This window comes from Ochotona curzoniae, unplaced genomic scaffold (genome assembly GCF_017591425.1).
Source record: "Ochotona curzoniae isolate NIBS_2020 unplaced genomic scaffold, NIBS_Ocur_1.0 contig_523, whole genome shotgun sequence".
Lineage (NCBI taxonomy): Eukaryota > Metazoa > Chordata > Mammalia > Lagomorpha > Ochotonidae > Ochotona > Ochotona curzoniae.
The window spans coordinates 10,033,452-10,049,721 of NW_024466459.1; the positions used below are offsets into that span (position 1 = coordinate 10,033,452).

At 58.9% G+C, this 16,270-nt stretch overlaps 1 protein-coding gene across 1 annotated transcript in view; it reads left to right on the forward strand.

The window, feature by feature from the left end:
- The first annotated feature begins 550 nt into the window (after nucleotides 1-550).
- Nucleotides 551-16,270, forward strand: part of CCDC57 (coiled-coil domain containing 57) — a 53,340-nt gene continuing 37,620 nt past the window's right edge. The window contains exons 1-6 of the mRNA XM_040989367.1: nucleotides 551-957; nucleotides 7,701-7,809; nucleotides 9,779-9,880; nucleotides 12,053-12,210; nucleotides 12,293-12,367; nucleotides 14,905-15,105. Coding sequence (XP_040845301.1) covers nucleotides 551-957; nucleotides 7,701-7,809; nucleotides 9,779-9,880; nucleotides 12,053-12,210; nucleotides 12,293-12,367; nucleotides 14,905-15,105 — 1,052 coding nt within the window. The remainder of the gene's footprint in view (nucleotides 958-7,700; nucleotides 7,810-9,778; nucleotides 9,881-12,052; nucleotides 12,211-12,292; nucleotides 12,368-14,904; nucleotides 15,106-16,270) is intronic.

Here is a 16,270-nt window from a genome sequence, read left to right on the forward strand (position 1 = left end):
CCTGGTCTCAGTGGTGGCTCTTGGGGGGTCCTGCCTGTGCAGCTCCTGGCCATGGGGACAGCTCTGGGGGCCTACCTGCGGCAGCCCCTGGCTGTGACACCTGACTGGGAAGTGCCCAGCCCCAGGGTCTCAGGTCTAGTGGCATCCTTGGCAGGTACAGAGACCAGGCCAAAGGCTTCTAGGTACTTGCTGGCAGGTGGGGGAAGTTGTTTAGTGCTGTTGACTCCAATGTAATGAGAATACTGAACTCATGTATTCCCTGGGGTGGCTTTTCATTTCATTCTTCCTAGCAGTTTATCAGTGATTGAAATAAAACTCAGGAAACCCTTCCTAGGTGGAGAGCCTCCCAGCAGCTGGCCCTGCCCCGGGAGGGGCCCTGCTCCGCCTGCAGCTGCCCCTAACCTCCTCTAAATTGGCTGTGTGTGGGGTGTGGGCAGAGGGATGCAGAGCACCTGGGGCCCACCCTAGCTCCCTCGGGGCTCTGGCTCTCCCCAGTTCCTGGGTCCCTGACTCCCTCCCGTGCTACCTTCTCTCATCCACAGCTCCCACTATGGTGCAGCTGAGCTCAGAGTCAGCCCTGAACGAGCTACTCTCCTCCAAAGAGGAGGAGTGGCGGGCACTGCAGGCCCAGCACTCGCGGCTGCAGGAGGCGGCTGTGCGGGAGGCCCAGGGCCGGCTGCAGGAAGCACAGGACCAGCTCCAGCGTCTGCAGGAGGACTTCCTCTACAACCTGCAGGTGCTGGCGGAGCGGGACAGCGAGCTGGAGCACTACGACGCCGCCTTCGCCGAGGCCAGAGGCCGGGAGGAGGCCAAGCAGGCGGAGGCTAGCGAGCTCAGGATAGAGGTGGCCAAGCTGAGGCAGGCGCTTGCCGCGGAGGCCCGGCAGAAGGAGGAGCTGCAGCGGAGGCAGCAGCTGCTACAGCAGGAGCACTGCCTCGAGCTGGAGCGTGCGTACAGGTGAGGCTGTGGGCCAGGCAGGAGGCACGGTGTGCAGCCCATGACGGGACGGGCAGCTGGGTGGTCGTGGCAGGGAGCCCAGGCCGGGCCAGACAGCTGTGGTGTGGAACCCATGACAGGCCAGGCGGCCGTGATGTGGAGCCCGTGACGGGCCGGGTGGCCACGGAGCCCATGAAGGGCTGGGCGGCTGGGTGGTCGTGGCATGGAGCCCTGTGAGGGTCGCACGCTCTGATGAGAGTCTCTCCGACAAGCCAGTCAGGTGAAGGGTCTGAGGGGCCCGCCACTGCCAAGTGCCGCCTGGGCCTGCAGCCTGCGTCCCAGTGCCGGTGGCCTCAGTGCGGCACACCTTGGAAGGGTCGCCTGTGGCTGTGCGTCTGTCCCACAGAACAATGTGACATGTTCAGCCGGCCAGAGACTGCAGGGGAAGGCTGTGTCCGTGGACCCACAGGGCCAGCCCCAGCTCCTGATGCCCACCGCATGAGTTGGGGCTGCCTGGAGTGTGCCAGCCAGTGGCCCCTGAGCCAGCGGTGCTGCATGGTGTCACCGTTCACGCCAGGGCTGGGGAGGCTGGAACTGGAGCTCTGTATTGGTGCTGACTCCCCCGGGTGTTCGCCGGGCCTTAGGAAGGGCCCCCCGCCCTGGCCAGCACAGCAGAGGCCGAAATATGCCCTGTGCGTGTGCCGTTGCTCCGTGAGAGCACTTAGAGCAGCTTTTTAAAATGTTCATACGTCTGGTGCTGTGCACTGCAGGCTAAGCCTCTGTGGTGCCAGCATCCCCTAAGCACACCAGTTCATGTCCTGGCTGCTCCACTTCTCACTCAGCAACCGCTTATCACCTGGGAAAGTAGTGGAGGACGGTCCAATTTCTTTGGCCTCTGTGCCTCCTGTGGGCCCTGGAGGAAGCTCCCAGCTCCTGGCTTTGGACCAGCCTTGTTCTGGTCACTGCAGCCGTCTGGGGAGTGAACTACATAGGAAAGGTTCTCTGGCTTCCAAAGAAAAGGAAGGTTTTTTAAAAGTGTATTTTCAAGTCTTTTGCCTTTCTTTTCTCAAGTTCAGGATGCTTTCAGCTGTGTTTGTGCTACCTAAAGCTGCCTGTTGGGGGCGTCTGAGCTCTCAGTCTGGACCTACACAGCTGCAGAGCAGGTGGCCCGTTAGTTAGTCTGACATCAGGGTATATGAGGCTGCCATGCCTGAGCCAGCCAGCGCAACCTCAGTAACCAGCCCCGCAGGCCAGCGCTGTGGGGCCACAGCTCACCCTGCTATGGTTGGTGCCAGCGTCCCATTGCAGAACTCCGCCCCAATCCTGTTGCTCTGCTTCCGGTTCAACTCTGCTGAGAAGGCAGAGAAGATGGCCCACATGCATGGGCCTTCTTACCCACATAGGAGACGCCGATGCCGCTCAGGCTCCTGGCTACACCACAACACTGGCCTGGATGCAGTAAATTCAAACACCGAAACAGACAGAGGGGGGCTCAGTGTCTGTCTGGTTCCACAGAGCATTCATGGTCCAGGCACGTTCACAGTGCAGGCGTGTTCACAGTGCAGGCGTGTTCATGGTGCAGGGGCGTTCACAGTGCAGGTGTGTTCACAGTGCAGGTGTGTTCATGCTGCAGCCTGGTCACGGTGCAGGTGTGTTCACGGTGCAGACCTGGTCACAGTGCAGGCACGTTCACAGTGCAGGTGTGTTCACAGTGCAGGCGCGTTCACGGTGCAGGCGTGTTCACGGTGCAGGGGCGTTCACAGTGCAGGTGTGTTCACAGTGCAGGTGTGTTCATGCTGCGTCCTGGTCACTGTGCAGGCGTGTTCACAGTGCAGGTGTGTTCACGGTGCAGGCGCGTTCATGGTGCAGGTGTGTTCACGGTGCAGGCGCATTCATGGTGCAGGCGTGTTCACAGTGCAGGCGCGTTCACAGTGCAGGCGTGTTCATGCTGCGGCTTGGTCACGGTGCAGGTGTGTTCACGGTGCAGACCTGGTCACGGTGCAGGCACGTTCACAGTGCAGGTGTGTTCACGGTGCAGGCGCATTCATGGTGCAGGCGTGTTCACGGTGCAGGCGCGTTCACAGTGCAGGCGTGTTCATGCTGTGGCTTGGTCACGGTACAGGTGTGTTCACGGTGCAGACCTGTTCACGGTGCAGGCACGTTCACAGTGCAGGCGTGTTCACGGTGCAGGCATGTCACGGTGCAGGCGCCTCCCGGTCAGCATTTGGTAATGCAGCTGCATCCTAGCTCTGCTTCTCTCTTAGCTTTGGGTCTGACAGACTAGGTGCCATTCAGCTGCGGCTCTGCCCATGCCTTTCTGTGTGCAGCATCTGTTCTGTCTTCGGCCTGGCACCTGTCGTTGACTTCCTCTGTTTGCAAGGAGGGCTGGCCCTCAGGGCACTTGTTTGTTTTGTTTTTAGGGCACCTGTTTTTGACTGAGGTTCCCTGTTTTCCCCGAGTTGTGTTGAGTTGCTCGGTGGAAGCATTGTTGGGGGTGGCGTGTGGAGTGGAGGCTGAGCTGGCCCTTGGAGTGCCTGAGGCAGCAGCACAGTGCTGCTTCCAGGCCTGGCTGCCCTGCAGCTGCTGCAGCTCCCGGGCACCGTGGTGGGGACCGGATGTAGTCGCTCCTTTCTGGCCTCAGCTGGCCTGTGGTGGCTGTGTGTGGTGCGAACTGGCCGCCACCAGATCCTGTGCGCTCGCGCTCTGCCTGTCAAATGGGAGTGAATACTTGGTTAGGAAACGTTACCAGGATGGCCCTGTCCTTAACTAACTTCAGCGTTTTGTGTTTTCTCATCAAAGTGTACATTCTGGCTGTTGGTGTAGAAAGTGACTTTTTATTTTTAAAGGTTTTGTTTTACTTTTATGTTGTTGTTATTCTCTATTTGAAATACCAAAGAAATGGAAACAGAGAGAGACAAGGAAAGAGCACGCTTGCCCATTAGCCACGTCACTCTCTCAGATGCCCGGTCTCCTGAGCCGTCGGGTGCTGCCTGTCTGTGTGGCCTGCAGCAGGAAGCTGGGTTGGAGGCACAGGCACTGGGACTCACACTGTCCACTGGCACTGGGTGATGGCCTGCCAACGGCTGTCTGTCTGCTGGACCACTTTACCCATCTCCGCGTGGATCAGAGAGGCAGACGAGGGAGGGAGATCTTTCATTTGCCAGTTCACTTCCCAGATGCCACTGGGCCTGGCCAAATCCAGGAATATAGGACTGCAGCCGGGTCTCCCACGTGGGTGCAGGGTCCCAAGGTCAGGGCCATCTTCTCCTGCTTTCCCAGGCCACAAGCAGGGAGCTGGATGGGAAGTGGAGCTGCCGGGATTAGAACTAGCGCCCCTATGGGATCCCGGTGCGTTCAGGGTGAGGACTTTAGCCGTTATGCCACAGTGCTGGGCCCGTGGCTTTTCTTTTTTTTTTTCCCACATTTTATTATTATTGCTATCATTTTATGATACAGTTCCATATTTCCTTATCCCCTCCCCAATTCCCTCCCTACCCCACCCCCAGTTCCTTTATATCATTACTAACATATAGTTCTTCATACTCAGTCATATGTTCATCATTGCGGGCATGGACAATGGCAGAGAGTCCAGAATCCTATTGTCAAAATATAATATAAACAGTTTCACTGTAAGTCCATCTTTGTCTGGAAACAGAGATGTCGCCTGCACTGCATCCTCACATCTGGTTGTTAGTCTCCATTACATAACTACTGTACATTCCCTTAAATGAAAAGTCATGATACAAAATCAACACTAGAAAGAAAAATAGAAATTTACAATGCCATGAAGTTAAATGACATGTTACTAGATATGACAGTCTCCATTACACAACTACTATACCTTCCCTTAAATGAAGAACCACAAAACAAAATCAACATCCGAAGAAAAAGAAATTAACAACACCAAGAAGTTAAACAACATGCTATTAAATGCATAACTTGTAGCTGAAGAAGTGAAAATCAAGAACCTTCTTGAAGAAAATGATGCCACTGTATGATCTACGAGTCATTGAATGATTTAATCAGAAGAAAGTGTTTTGAAGAAATGAAACCAACAGAAAACAACAAAACCCATGTGATAGAGTTTCCGCTGATCTTTGTTGGAGTGTGTCTCCTCCAGACAATAAACAGATGGGTTTTGTTTTTTAATCCAGTCTACTAACCTATGATGTTTGATTGAGCTTAAGCAATTTACATTCAGAGTTAAATATACATAGGTGGTACTTTGGTCCTGTCATTTTAGGAATGGGTTGTTCATTGATTTATTCTTCTGTTGTCATTTTACTGGGATGTTCTTCCCGTTTGCCTTTGGTTTTGGTAGGTGCTATTCCTCTTCTCTGTCAAGAGAACATCTTGAAGTATCATTTGTAGGGCAGGTTTGGAAGAGGCAAATTCTTTTAGCTTTTCTTTACTCTGGAAGAATTTTATTTCATTTTCAAAGATGAAAGAAAGCTTTGCTGGATATGTTATCCTAGGCTGACAATTTTTTTCTTTTAGAATCTGGAATATGTCACTCCATTCTCTTCTTGCCTGTAGAGTTTCCTGTGAGAGATCTGTGAGCTTAATTGGCATTCCTTTATATGTCAATTGATGTTTTCCACGTGCACATTTAAGGATCTTTTCCTTATGTTCAATTGAAGAGAGTTTGATAATCATATGTCTTGGTGAAGATCGCTTTTGATCAAGCCTGTTGGGAGTTCTGTGTCCCTCCTGGATCTTGTTTCCCAATTCTTTCTCCAGATTAGGGAAATTTTCCTTGATTGTTTCATTAAATACATTTGCAAACTCAGCTTCTCTTTCTGCACCTTCCGGGACTCCCATAACTCTTATATTTGGCCTCTTAAAGGTGTCTTTCAATTCTTGACTACTTTTTTTGGCCTGATCCAGCTCTGCTTCCAGCTTTTTGTTTGCTTTCCCCTGGTGACAGGAGATATCTGCCAATTCTGAGATTTTTTCTTCGGCTTGCTTCATTCTATTTTGGAGACTCCCCACTGTACTTGTAATTTGCTCTACTGTGTTCCTAATTTCTGATATTCTAGTCTTGATTTGCTTTACTGCTTCCTTAAATTCTTTGAACTCTTTTTTTTTTTTTAAAGATTTATTTTTATTATTTTTTATTGGAAAGGCGGATATACAGAGAGGAGAGACAGAGAGGAAGATCTTCCATCCGATGATTCACTCCCCAAGTGAGCCGCAACGGGCCGATACTATGCCGATCCGAAGCCAGGAGCCTCTTCCGGGTCTCCCACGTGGGTGCAGGGTCCCAAAGCTTTGGGCCGTCCTCAACTGCTTTCCCAGGCCACAGGCAGGGAGCTGGAAGGGAAGCGGGGCTGCCGGGATTAGAACCGGCGCCCATATGGGATCCCGGGCGTGCAAGGCGAGGACTTAACCACTTGCGCCACCGCGCCGGGCCCAATTCTTTGAACTCTTGCATGAGCTTCTCATTTTTGACCACAATCTTCAAAATGAGTCTTATGGATTCTGTGTCCCCCATTTTCTCGACGTCTTCCTCAGTTAACTGTGAGGTTGGCATAGGGTTTTGCTCCTTTACAGGGGAGTGCTCAGTAATATTCATTGTGCCTCTGTCTCTTCTTTTGCTCCTGGTCATTGCACTTCTGGTTAGCAGAGTCTTCTTCTTGGGGCAGGTTTCTAAGCTGTGTCACCCATAGGTCTACAATGCGATTTTACTTATTGCAGTTGATACACAACTTTTTGCTTGCAGCCACTTGTGCCACAACCTCCAGCGAGTTCCAGGTCTGGGTTCTTATGTCAGATATCCACCGTGGTCTCCGCAGCCCCAGCTCTTGGCTCACCATTCTCCACCTCCTGTGATACCGTGCTGAAGCTGCACTGTTGTCCCTGCAACCTTTCTCCCTCTTCTGGTTGGAGTGGGTTCCAGGATTAGAGAGACACCAGGTGTCCTATCTAGTTAGGTTGTTGGTGGCGCTGCTCTTGTCGGAACCTGTTGGATGTTAGGTCTGGGTGCCACACGGGCCTATTTTGACCGGTACAATGTCGCAGTCAGTATTATTTTCGTATGGGACCTCAGCAAGCTCTCGTGAGCTCAGCACATGTGCAGTTCTCTGTTGTCCCCTGCAGTCCCAAAGCTATTGCCACAATGCACAAAATGGCACCCGACGTGCTACCACAAGAGCTCTTGATCCGCTGGCCGTCAGATCTGAGCGCTACCCAGACATGCCGCGGATGGAACCCATAGAATGCCATGTCGTTGCAGATCACCAGTCAGAAATGAGCTCACTCCCTGCTCAGAGCATGCTCAGTCCTTTCCCTTGCCCTTTTCTCCTTACGCAAAATGGCACCCAATTCAGCTCTAGGGGGCTGACTGGGCTATGAAATTCACTCTGTTCTCGCACTGCCTGAGATTTGCTGTTTTGTCTCTGCTCCTGGTCAAATCAAAGGGACCAGCAGGATGGACAGTACTTTGTCTGGGTTCACCTCCCAAACTCCCAGTGAAAGTCCCTTCCCACCTGGTTGCTGGTGGAGTTCAGGCTGCTGGTGGAGTTCAGATCGCCGTGCTGGAGTATCAGTCACTGCAACACCACACTGCTGTGCCTGCTGCTTTCCTGTGTCTGTCAGTCTCCAGGTACCCCTCTGCTGTTGTTCTGTCCTTTCCTATTTCCTGAAATATGTCCTCTCTGCTTCATCCTCATTAAATGTTTCTCCGTCTGATTAAACGTGTCCTTACCCTATTCCGCCATCTTGATTCCCCGAGGCTTTTCTTAATGCCCTGTTTGTCACCGTAGTGACAAGAATGGGGAGATTGAACGTCAGCGGGAACACTATGAACATCTCAAGTGGAAACTGGAGCAAAAGCTGGAGGAACTCGATGGGGAGCTGGCCCTGCAGAGGCAGGTACGGTGCCTGGGGCCCGGGCCAGGCTGCCCGCATACATAGGGAGCTGCTTGCTGTCCCTTGCCACTTGGGCCTCGGGGCAGACCACAGCAGTTCCCAGGCTGACATCTCAGAGCCTGCCCAGCCATGCTGCCTCCATTGGCCTGTGTTGGAAGGTACCCGAGACCTGCATTGTGATTCGGTCCCGAGAGGTGCAGGAAGCGGGACTCCCATGGTTGTCCTGCAGTTGCTCCTGTGATGCAGTGTCCCTGGCATTGCCCTGCAGATGCACAGCCCAGGACCAGGGGCATGGTCCTTCTCAGGCTGGGGTGGCTAGCAAAGGCCCTAGCCAAGACCACCTGGGTCACAAAGCTTCCTCTGTGTCCTGCAGGGACTCCACAAGGGTCCCGGGCTTTGAGGGCCTAGGCACTTGCCCACCAGCTGCCTGCCAGACTGTGGGTCTCCATGGAGGCATGGGTGTCTTGTCTGGGGCACAAGACACTCAATGCTTAAGGTTGCTGTGTGGCCAGAAGCCAGGGTGGCGTTTACCCCACATGGGGCTCGGGGAGGCTGGGTGCTGGGGTGTACGCTGTGAGGAGTGGGCAGCAGGTGGGTGCTGGAGTGTACACTGTGCTGACCGGGCAGCAGGTGGGTGCTAGGGTGTCACTGCAAGGACCAGGCAGCAGGTCTCAGGGATGACAATGTGGCAGACAGGTTTAGCTGGAATGGAGGCAGTACAGGACGAGATGGGCAAAGCAGATACAGGGTGGCTATAGCAGCGTCCCAGTAGGTGTGCAGTGGGATAGCAGGCCTGGCCTGAGGGCTGAGCCAGGAGCCTGGCCGAGGGTGCAGACCCCAGGGAGGGTGCGGGTCCACCTGGGAGGCCCAGTGAGGTAGGCCCTGAGCAGGCAGCTGGCGGAGTCGTGGCCTGGTCCGTTCCTGGGCTGGGAATGTCCTGGCGTGAGCCTCCCGCCCCCAACAGCCACCTGCAGAAGCACGCTCACGGCAGGTCCACGCAGCATGGCGTGTGTGAGGCACTGGGACTGGCTCAGTGTTCAATCCTGAGTCCATCGGGGTGCTTGTGGGACCTCCAGCTTTGCATTTTCTGCTCAACATACTCAACAAGTGAAGGGTGATAATGTACTGTACTTCTACAGTTTCCCTGGGGCTGTGGACCAGGGGCGCCAGGCCTGGGGTGGGGGGCTTCCCTGAGGCGTGAGATCAGCTCCTCACAGAGCCCTCAGAGTGCAAGGAGATTGTGCAGGGACAGGCCGGGGCTGAGGTGGTGACAGGACAGGCCGGGGTCTGAGGCGGTGACAGGACAGGCCGGGGCTGAGGCGGTGACAGGACAGGCCGGGGTCTGAGGCGGTGACAGGACAGGCCACGGGCTGAGGCCGTGACAGGACAGGCCAGGGTCTGAGGCGGTGACAGGGACAGGCCGGGGTCTGAGGCGGTGACAGGGACAGGCCGGGGCTGAGGCGGCACAGGGACAGGCCAGGGCTGAGGCAGCACAGGGACAGGCCAGGGCTGAGGTGGGCGGTGACAGGACAGGCCGGGGCTGAGGTGGTGACAGGGACAGGCCGGGGCTGAGGCGGCACAGGGACAGGCCGGGGCTGAGGCGGCACAGGGACAGGCCAGGGCTGAGGTAGGCGGTGACAGTCCGAGGCCTGCTGCCCTCTGTGCTGTGCCGGGACTGGAGTGCACCCTTGCTTCGCACCCATGGGTGCAGCTTCACAGCAAAATGGTAGTCTTGGCTGAGTGTGTCAGAAGGCCTGAAGGCCGTTCCTGCTGTGGCACAGGGAGGGACAGTCATCATGGAGCTGGCAGAGCCTGGGGTCCACGTTGCACCGCATTGCACAGCCCGCCTTCTCACCCTGCGTGTGGCTGAAGCTGGGTTCAGCATGCCCTTGCCTGGCACTGCTCCCCCTGCTCACGGCCTGCAGGGCCTTTGCCCAACAGCCCTCCTCACCACCCGCCTTTCCTGCTGCAGGAACTGCTGCTGGACTTTGAATCTGAGCTGCAGAAGAGAGAGCGCGCCTTCCAGCAGCAGGCCAATGACATGAGCCATGTTCTCCTGTCCCATGAGCTCAAGGTACCCGGGGCCACCCCTGTCCTGGGGCTCAAGGTATCAAGGGCCACGTGCTCCTGTCCCATGAGCTCAAGGTACCCAGGGCCACCCCTGTCCCGGGGCTCGAGGTATCAAGGGCCACATGCTCCTGTCCCATGAGCTCAAGGTACCCAGGGCCACCCCTGTCCCGGGGCTCGAGGTATCAAGGGCCACGTGCTCCTGTCCCATGAGCTCAAGGTACCTGGGGCCACCCCTGTCCCGGGGCTCAAGGTATCAAGGGCCACGTGCTCCTGTCTCGGGCCTCGAGGTACCCGGTGGCCGTGGCTTTTCTGTCCACGGGGAAGGAGCCCCGTTTGCACAGTCATGGAGGCCATGGTCACTAAGCTCAGGCCATGCAGGCTAGGGCTAGGTGAGCCTGCAGCCTGGTACTGCCTATTGCTGGCCTCTATCCTCCCGGAGAGCCCGCCTGGGGGCTGCCGCCATCTGTCCTGCTCTGGGCACTCAGGCCGCAGCAGGTGGCTGCAGCAGAGCTGGCCCTGCAGTCTTGCCCACCATGCCAGCCTTTGGGGCCACTGAGGGAGCGCAGTGGATTCCCATGCTGGTTGGCCCTGCTGCCCATGCCCAAGCCCTCCCCAGGTCCTCCTGACCTGCAGTGGGAGGCTTCAGAATGCCAGCGGGCAGTGGTGCCTGGTCTGAGTGGCTAGGATCCTGGCCAGAGAACCCCCCAGTCTCTCTTTTTTTGAAGTTTTTATTTTGTTTCGGTAATTTTTTACGTATTTGATTAGGGTGCAAAGGGTCAAGGGCTAGAGGAAAGTAGGTGAGACCATTGATTTTACATTCTCTTCTTTCATTCCTGCATCTGGGGGAAGACAAAGGGAGGAGCCCCCACCCAGCCTCCCACCTAGCCTCCCACCCATCCCTGGGTGCCCAATGTGGGGCATGCTCTGAGGGCACTGCTTGAGTGATTTCGATGGTTCAGCAGTTCTGTGTTGCTGCCAATCTCACCATTGCTATCTCTCCAGATTCCACTAGCTGACGCAGTCCGCCAGGGTCCCATTTGCCCAGGCATTCACTGCCAGCTCTTGGCTGGGGTTGTTAATCGATGTGTTCTGTACTCCGTCCTCTGTTGTGGTACCAGGTGTTCTGCAGGCTGCAGTGGACTGCCGCATCCTCCACGTGCACCTGGATGTGCTGGCCACTGCCCCGCGTGAGCCACTGTGGAGGCGAGCTCTAACACATGCACTCCCCGTCAGACCGTGGAACCTGCACTTCTCTCCATGGTTGGGCTCCATGGTCCAGCGGTTCAGTTGCTCCCCAGTCTCTTACAAGCAACACCAGGGCTCCCAGCAGGCAGTGTGACCCCTGCCCACTAGCCCCTTCTCCCAAGTACCCCCCCTTCCCTCCAACTCTTGATGGGGCAGGCAGTGCTGTTGTAGCAAACTCAGGCTCCTGCCTTGTCCCCTCTGCTGCTGTGAGCCTGGCTCCAAGCCCACAGGCCTGGCGGGCTGGGCCTCATCCCGGCGCATGCCACCCACTCCACCCGCTGCCTAAGCCCAGCTCAGGGTAGCTCGGCAGCAAGCCCAGCCCCTGCTCTGCTCTGTGCATGGCACCTCAGACTCGGCATGTTCCCAGTGCAAGCAGGGCTGCCCTCAGGCCTTGTCCTGGTCTGGCCTCGTCCTGGTCGGGCCTCATCCTGGTTTGGCCTCATCCTGGTCTGGCCTCATCCCTGGTCAAGCCTCATCCCTGGTCGGGCCTCATCCGGGGTCGGGCCTCGTCCTGGGTTGGGCTTCATCCCGGGTTGGGCCTCATCCCGGGTCGGGCCTTGTCCCGGGTTGGGCCTTGTCCCGGGTCGGGCCTTGTCCTGGGTCGGGCCTCGTGCCGGACTGCATGGTGCTGCGCTCCGGCTGCTGCCAGCTGTTTCCTTCACTTGCTCAGGAGCCCCAGGTTCTTAAAGATTTATTGATTTTTAAAAGTCAGAGAAGAAAGAAGAGAGGAGTAGAGATCTTTCTCCCTCTGGCTTGCTGCCCGACAGCCAACCCTGGCCAGGGCTGAAGCCAGGGCCTGTCATGGAGCAGCCAGGACTTGAACCAGAGCCCATGGGATTGCAGGCAGAGGCTTAACCTGCTGCTCATGACACCACCCTTGAACCCTTATTGCATCTCATTAACCCCATTTCTACCTCTGTAACCCTGGAAGGTCAAACTGCTGAGCAGGGAGCTTGAGGCGCTGACGGAGGCGGGGGCCAAGGCCTCAGAGTGTCTGCAGAGAGCTGAGGCCGCCAGCGCCAGCCTGGAGAGCCAGCTGCAGGTCCGCACCTGGGAGCTGCAGGACCTGGAGGCCGTGAAGGACGCCCGGTGCGTGGCCCCGCGTGCTGCCGTGCCTTCCCCGCGTCGACCCAGGGCTCTCTGCCTGGGCCCTCATCTGCCTCTCCTTTAGGATAAAGGACTTAGAAGACAAACTGCACTCCATGCAGCTGAGTAGGACCAAGGAGGAGGACGTGTTCAAGAGGAAGTGCGTGTTGCTGCCATCCTCCGTGGCCCAGGGGCTGGGAGCAGAGCTGCGGGGGTGTGGGGGTCCCGGGAGCAGAGCTGCGGGGGTGTGGGGGTCCCAGGAGCCGAGCTGCGGGGGTGTGGGGGTCCCGGGAGCAGAGCTGCGGGGGTGTGGGGGTCCCGGGAGCAGAGCTGCGGGGGTGTGGGGATCCCAGGATCAGAGCTGCGGGGGTGTGGGGGTCCCAGAGTCGGGAGCAGAGCTGCGGGGGTGTGGGGATCCCGGGATCAGAGCTGCGGGGGTGTGGGGGTCCCAGAGTCGGGAGCAGAGCTGCGGGGGTGTGGGGATCCCGGGATCAGAGCTGCGGGGGTGTGGGGGTCCCAGAGTCGGGAGCAGAGCTGCGGGGGTGTGGGGATCCCGGGAGCAGAGCTGCGGGGGTGTGGGGGTCCTGGGAGCAGAGCTGCGGGGGTTTGGGGGTCCCGGGAGCAGAGCTGCGGGGGTGTGGGGATCCCGGGAGCAGAGCTGCGGGGGTGTGGGGGTCCCGGGAGCAGAGCTGCGGGGGTGTGGGGGTCCCGGGAGCAGAGCTGCGGGGGTGTGGGGATCCCGGGAGCAGAGCTGCCGGGGTGTGGGGGTCCCGGGAGCAGAGCTGCGGGGGTGTGGGGGTCCCGGGAGCAGAGCTGCCGGGGTGTGGGGGTCCCTGGGGTCGGGGGCAGAGCTGCGGGGGTGTGGGGATCCCGGGAGCAGAGCTGCCGGGGTGTGGGGGTCCCTGGGGTCGGGGGCAGAGCTGCAGGGGTGTGGGGATCCCGGGGGCAGAGCTGCCGGGGTGTGGGGGTCCCGGGGGCAGAGCTGCAGGGGTGTAGGGATCCCGGGGACAGAGCTGCGGGGGTGTGGGGTCCCCAGGGTTGGGAGCAGAGCTGTGGGGGTGTGGGGGTCCCGAGGTTGGGGGCAGAGCTGCAGGGGTGTGGGGGTCCCGGGGTCGGGGGCAGAGCTGCAGGGGTGTGGGGATCCCTGGGGTCGGGGGCAGAGCTGCGGGGGTGTGGGGGTCCCGGGGTCGGGAGCAGAGCTATGGAGTGTGAGGGTCCCCAGGGTTGGGAGCAGAGCTGTGGGGGTGTGGGGGTCCCGGGGTCGGGGGCAGAGCTGCAGGGGTGTGGGGCAGAGCTGTGGATGTCAGTGCTGCACCCCTGCGCCCATCCTTCCCTCCCCCAGCAGGAACTGTTTCCTCTTTATGTTTGGGGGGATGTTACCGTGGCTGGGACAGCAGCTCTGTGTGACGCTGTGAGGACATTGTGGCCGAGAGCAGAGGGACCTGGGGTTGCCCGCTGCACCTGGCCTCTGACCATGGGGCAAGACTCAAGGCTGCCTCCCACCTGCCCCCCAGTGGGGAGGGGTCTGTGTGGACCACCTCCCACTAGCTGAGATGGAGCCTGAGTGGACAGCCGCAGGGCCAGGGCTGCCGGCTTGGCGGAGCTGTGTGGCCCGGGCAGCACGCTTGAATGCCCACTGGGAGGGCTTTCTCAGACACTAAATCGAAATGGCATGACTGTCAGCACGTGCATGCTGCCATCCAATGCCAGGGTGAGGGGATCCCCACAGAGCTGCCCCTCACAGAGTGCCCGTCTCCTCTGGGTGAGGGTGGCTGGCACCCTGTCGCCCTCGTCCCATGGAGCTGCCCCTCACGGAGTGTCCATCGTTCCACAGAGCTGCCCCTTGCAGTGTGTCTCCTCTGGGTGAGGGTGGCTGGCATCCTGCAGCCCTCGTCCCATGGCGCTGCCTCTTGCAGTATGTCTCCTCTGGGTGGGGCAGCTGGCACCCCTGCAGCCCTCGTCCCATGGGGCTGCCCCTCACGGAGTGTCCGTCTCCCCTGGGTGAAGGTGGCTGGCATCCTGCAGCCCTCGTCCCATGGGGCTGCCCCTCACGGAGTGTCCGTCTCCCCTGGGTGAAGGTGGCTGGCATCCTGCAGCCCTCGTCCCATGGGGCTGCCCCTCACGGAGTGTCCGTCTCCCCTGGGTGAAGGTGGCTGGCATCCTGCAGCCCTCGTCCCATGGGGCTGCCCCTTGCAGTGTGTCTCCTCTGGGTGGGGCAGCTGGCACCCCTGCAGCCCTCGTCCCATGGGGCTGCCCCTCACGGAGTGTCCGTCTCCCCTGGGTGAAGGTGGCTGGCATCCTGCAGCCCTCGTCCCATGGGGCTGCCCCTCACGGAGTGTCTGTCTCCCCTGGTGAAAGTGGCTGGCCTAGCAGTGTCACTCAGTGTCGCTGGGCAACAGTGGTCCCAGCGTGAGTGCTCTACAGGGTCTGGCTGGGGACACTGTTGGCCCAACAGTGAGCAGATGGTGTCCATCTTCTGACTTTTGTGGGCTGGTCAGGGACCTGGGAGGTTGTAGTGGATTGGACCGTGTACCCCTGCTCTGCATGCCTTGCTTGTTGGTGGCTCTGAGCATGGGCAAGGGTGCCACGTGCCAGGGACCACTCTGTGCCCCATGAGAAGCAGTGTCGGGCCTAGGCCAGGCTGCCCTGGGGAAGCTGGGGCCCCAGGCACTCAGCTCACGGTGTGCTCTGTGTCAGGCACGAGGAGCTGGACAGGCTGGCCAGGGAGAGGGACACTGTTCTGGCTGCGGTGAAGGGTGCCCATGGGGAGCAGCTGCGTGCCCTGGAGAGCAGGATCATGGAGCTGCAGGCCCACTGCGAGAGCCTGGAGGTGCAGCTGCGCAGGGCCGAGTGGACGCAGGCCGACACTGCCCGCGAGAAGGACGCTGTCATTGAGAAGTGAGTGGGCCACAGGCCGGGAGGAGGGTCTGGTCAGAGGTGGAGACCACGTCTCCAGAGACCCCCCGGGTGAGGAAGGATGCTGAGCGCAGAGAGCTGCTGCCGCCTGGTGGCTGCTGTGAGCAGTGCTGCTGTGTTCAGTCGTCCCGTGGTCACAGTACCCTGTCATGTTCACTTAGTGCTGTGTCAGTGCTCAGTACTCATGTGAGTGCTGTGTGACCATGCTCAGTACCCAGGTCAGTGCTGTGTGACTGTGCTCAGTACCCTGGTCAGTGCTGTGTGACGGTGCTCAGTACCCTGGTCAGTGCTATGTGACCATGCTCAGTACCCAGGTCAGTGCTGTGCCCCCAGCCCCCTCTCCAACGGGTGCTGCAGTCTGGCCTGGTGGGTGACCCCCAGGAATCCCCAGGCTCTGCTGTGGCCTAGCCCGGTTTGCCCCACATCCCATCTGGCTCTCAGGCACACCTGTGGGTGCTGTGGCTTAGCTCAGCCCACCCCACCCCCACAGTGTCCCTCACAGGTGCCACTACCTTGTCCAGCTTAGCCTGCACCCAACCCTGGTTCTTTTGCTCACCAGCTATAAGTATAGCCCAGCATGTTCCCAGCCCGGATCTGAGGCTTGCAGGGGGTGCTCCCTCCTGACATGACTGACAGTCCTGGTCCTTGTCAGTGGATGCCCCTGCCTGCCCTGGCTGGCCTACACCCATGCTGGCTGCTGTGCACATCAGCAGGTGTGGCAGTCTAGCCCGACCTGTGGCGTTCCAGCTCTCACACTCACCAGTGGAAGCAGGGACCTAGCAGTCCCCAGAGTCCCCTTACCAAGGTCACCCCCAAACCCTCCTCCCCTGTGAGGCACCCCAGACCTGGCTCCCCTGTGAGGCACCCCAGACCTGTCTCCCCTGTGAGGCACCCCAGACCCGGCTTCCCTGTGAGGCACCCCAGACCTGGCTCCCCTGTGAGGCACCCCAGACCTGGCTCCCTTGTGAGGCACCCCAGACCTGGCTCCCTGTGCACCCAGCCCAGACACAGCCCACGTGCACGCTACAGGTGCTGCAGCCTTGCCAGGCCTGGCCTGCCCACCGTCCCAGCTCTGCTTTCACCAGTGAACACCTTCAGAGCTCCCAGCCCCAGGTCTTGTGGAGGCAGGTGGAGGCTCTGGCCTCGC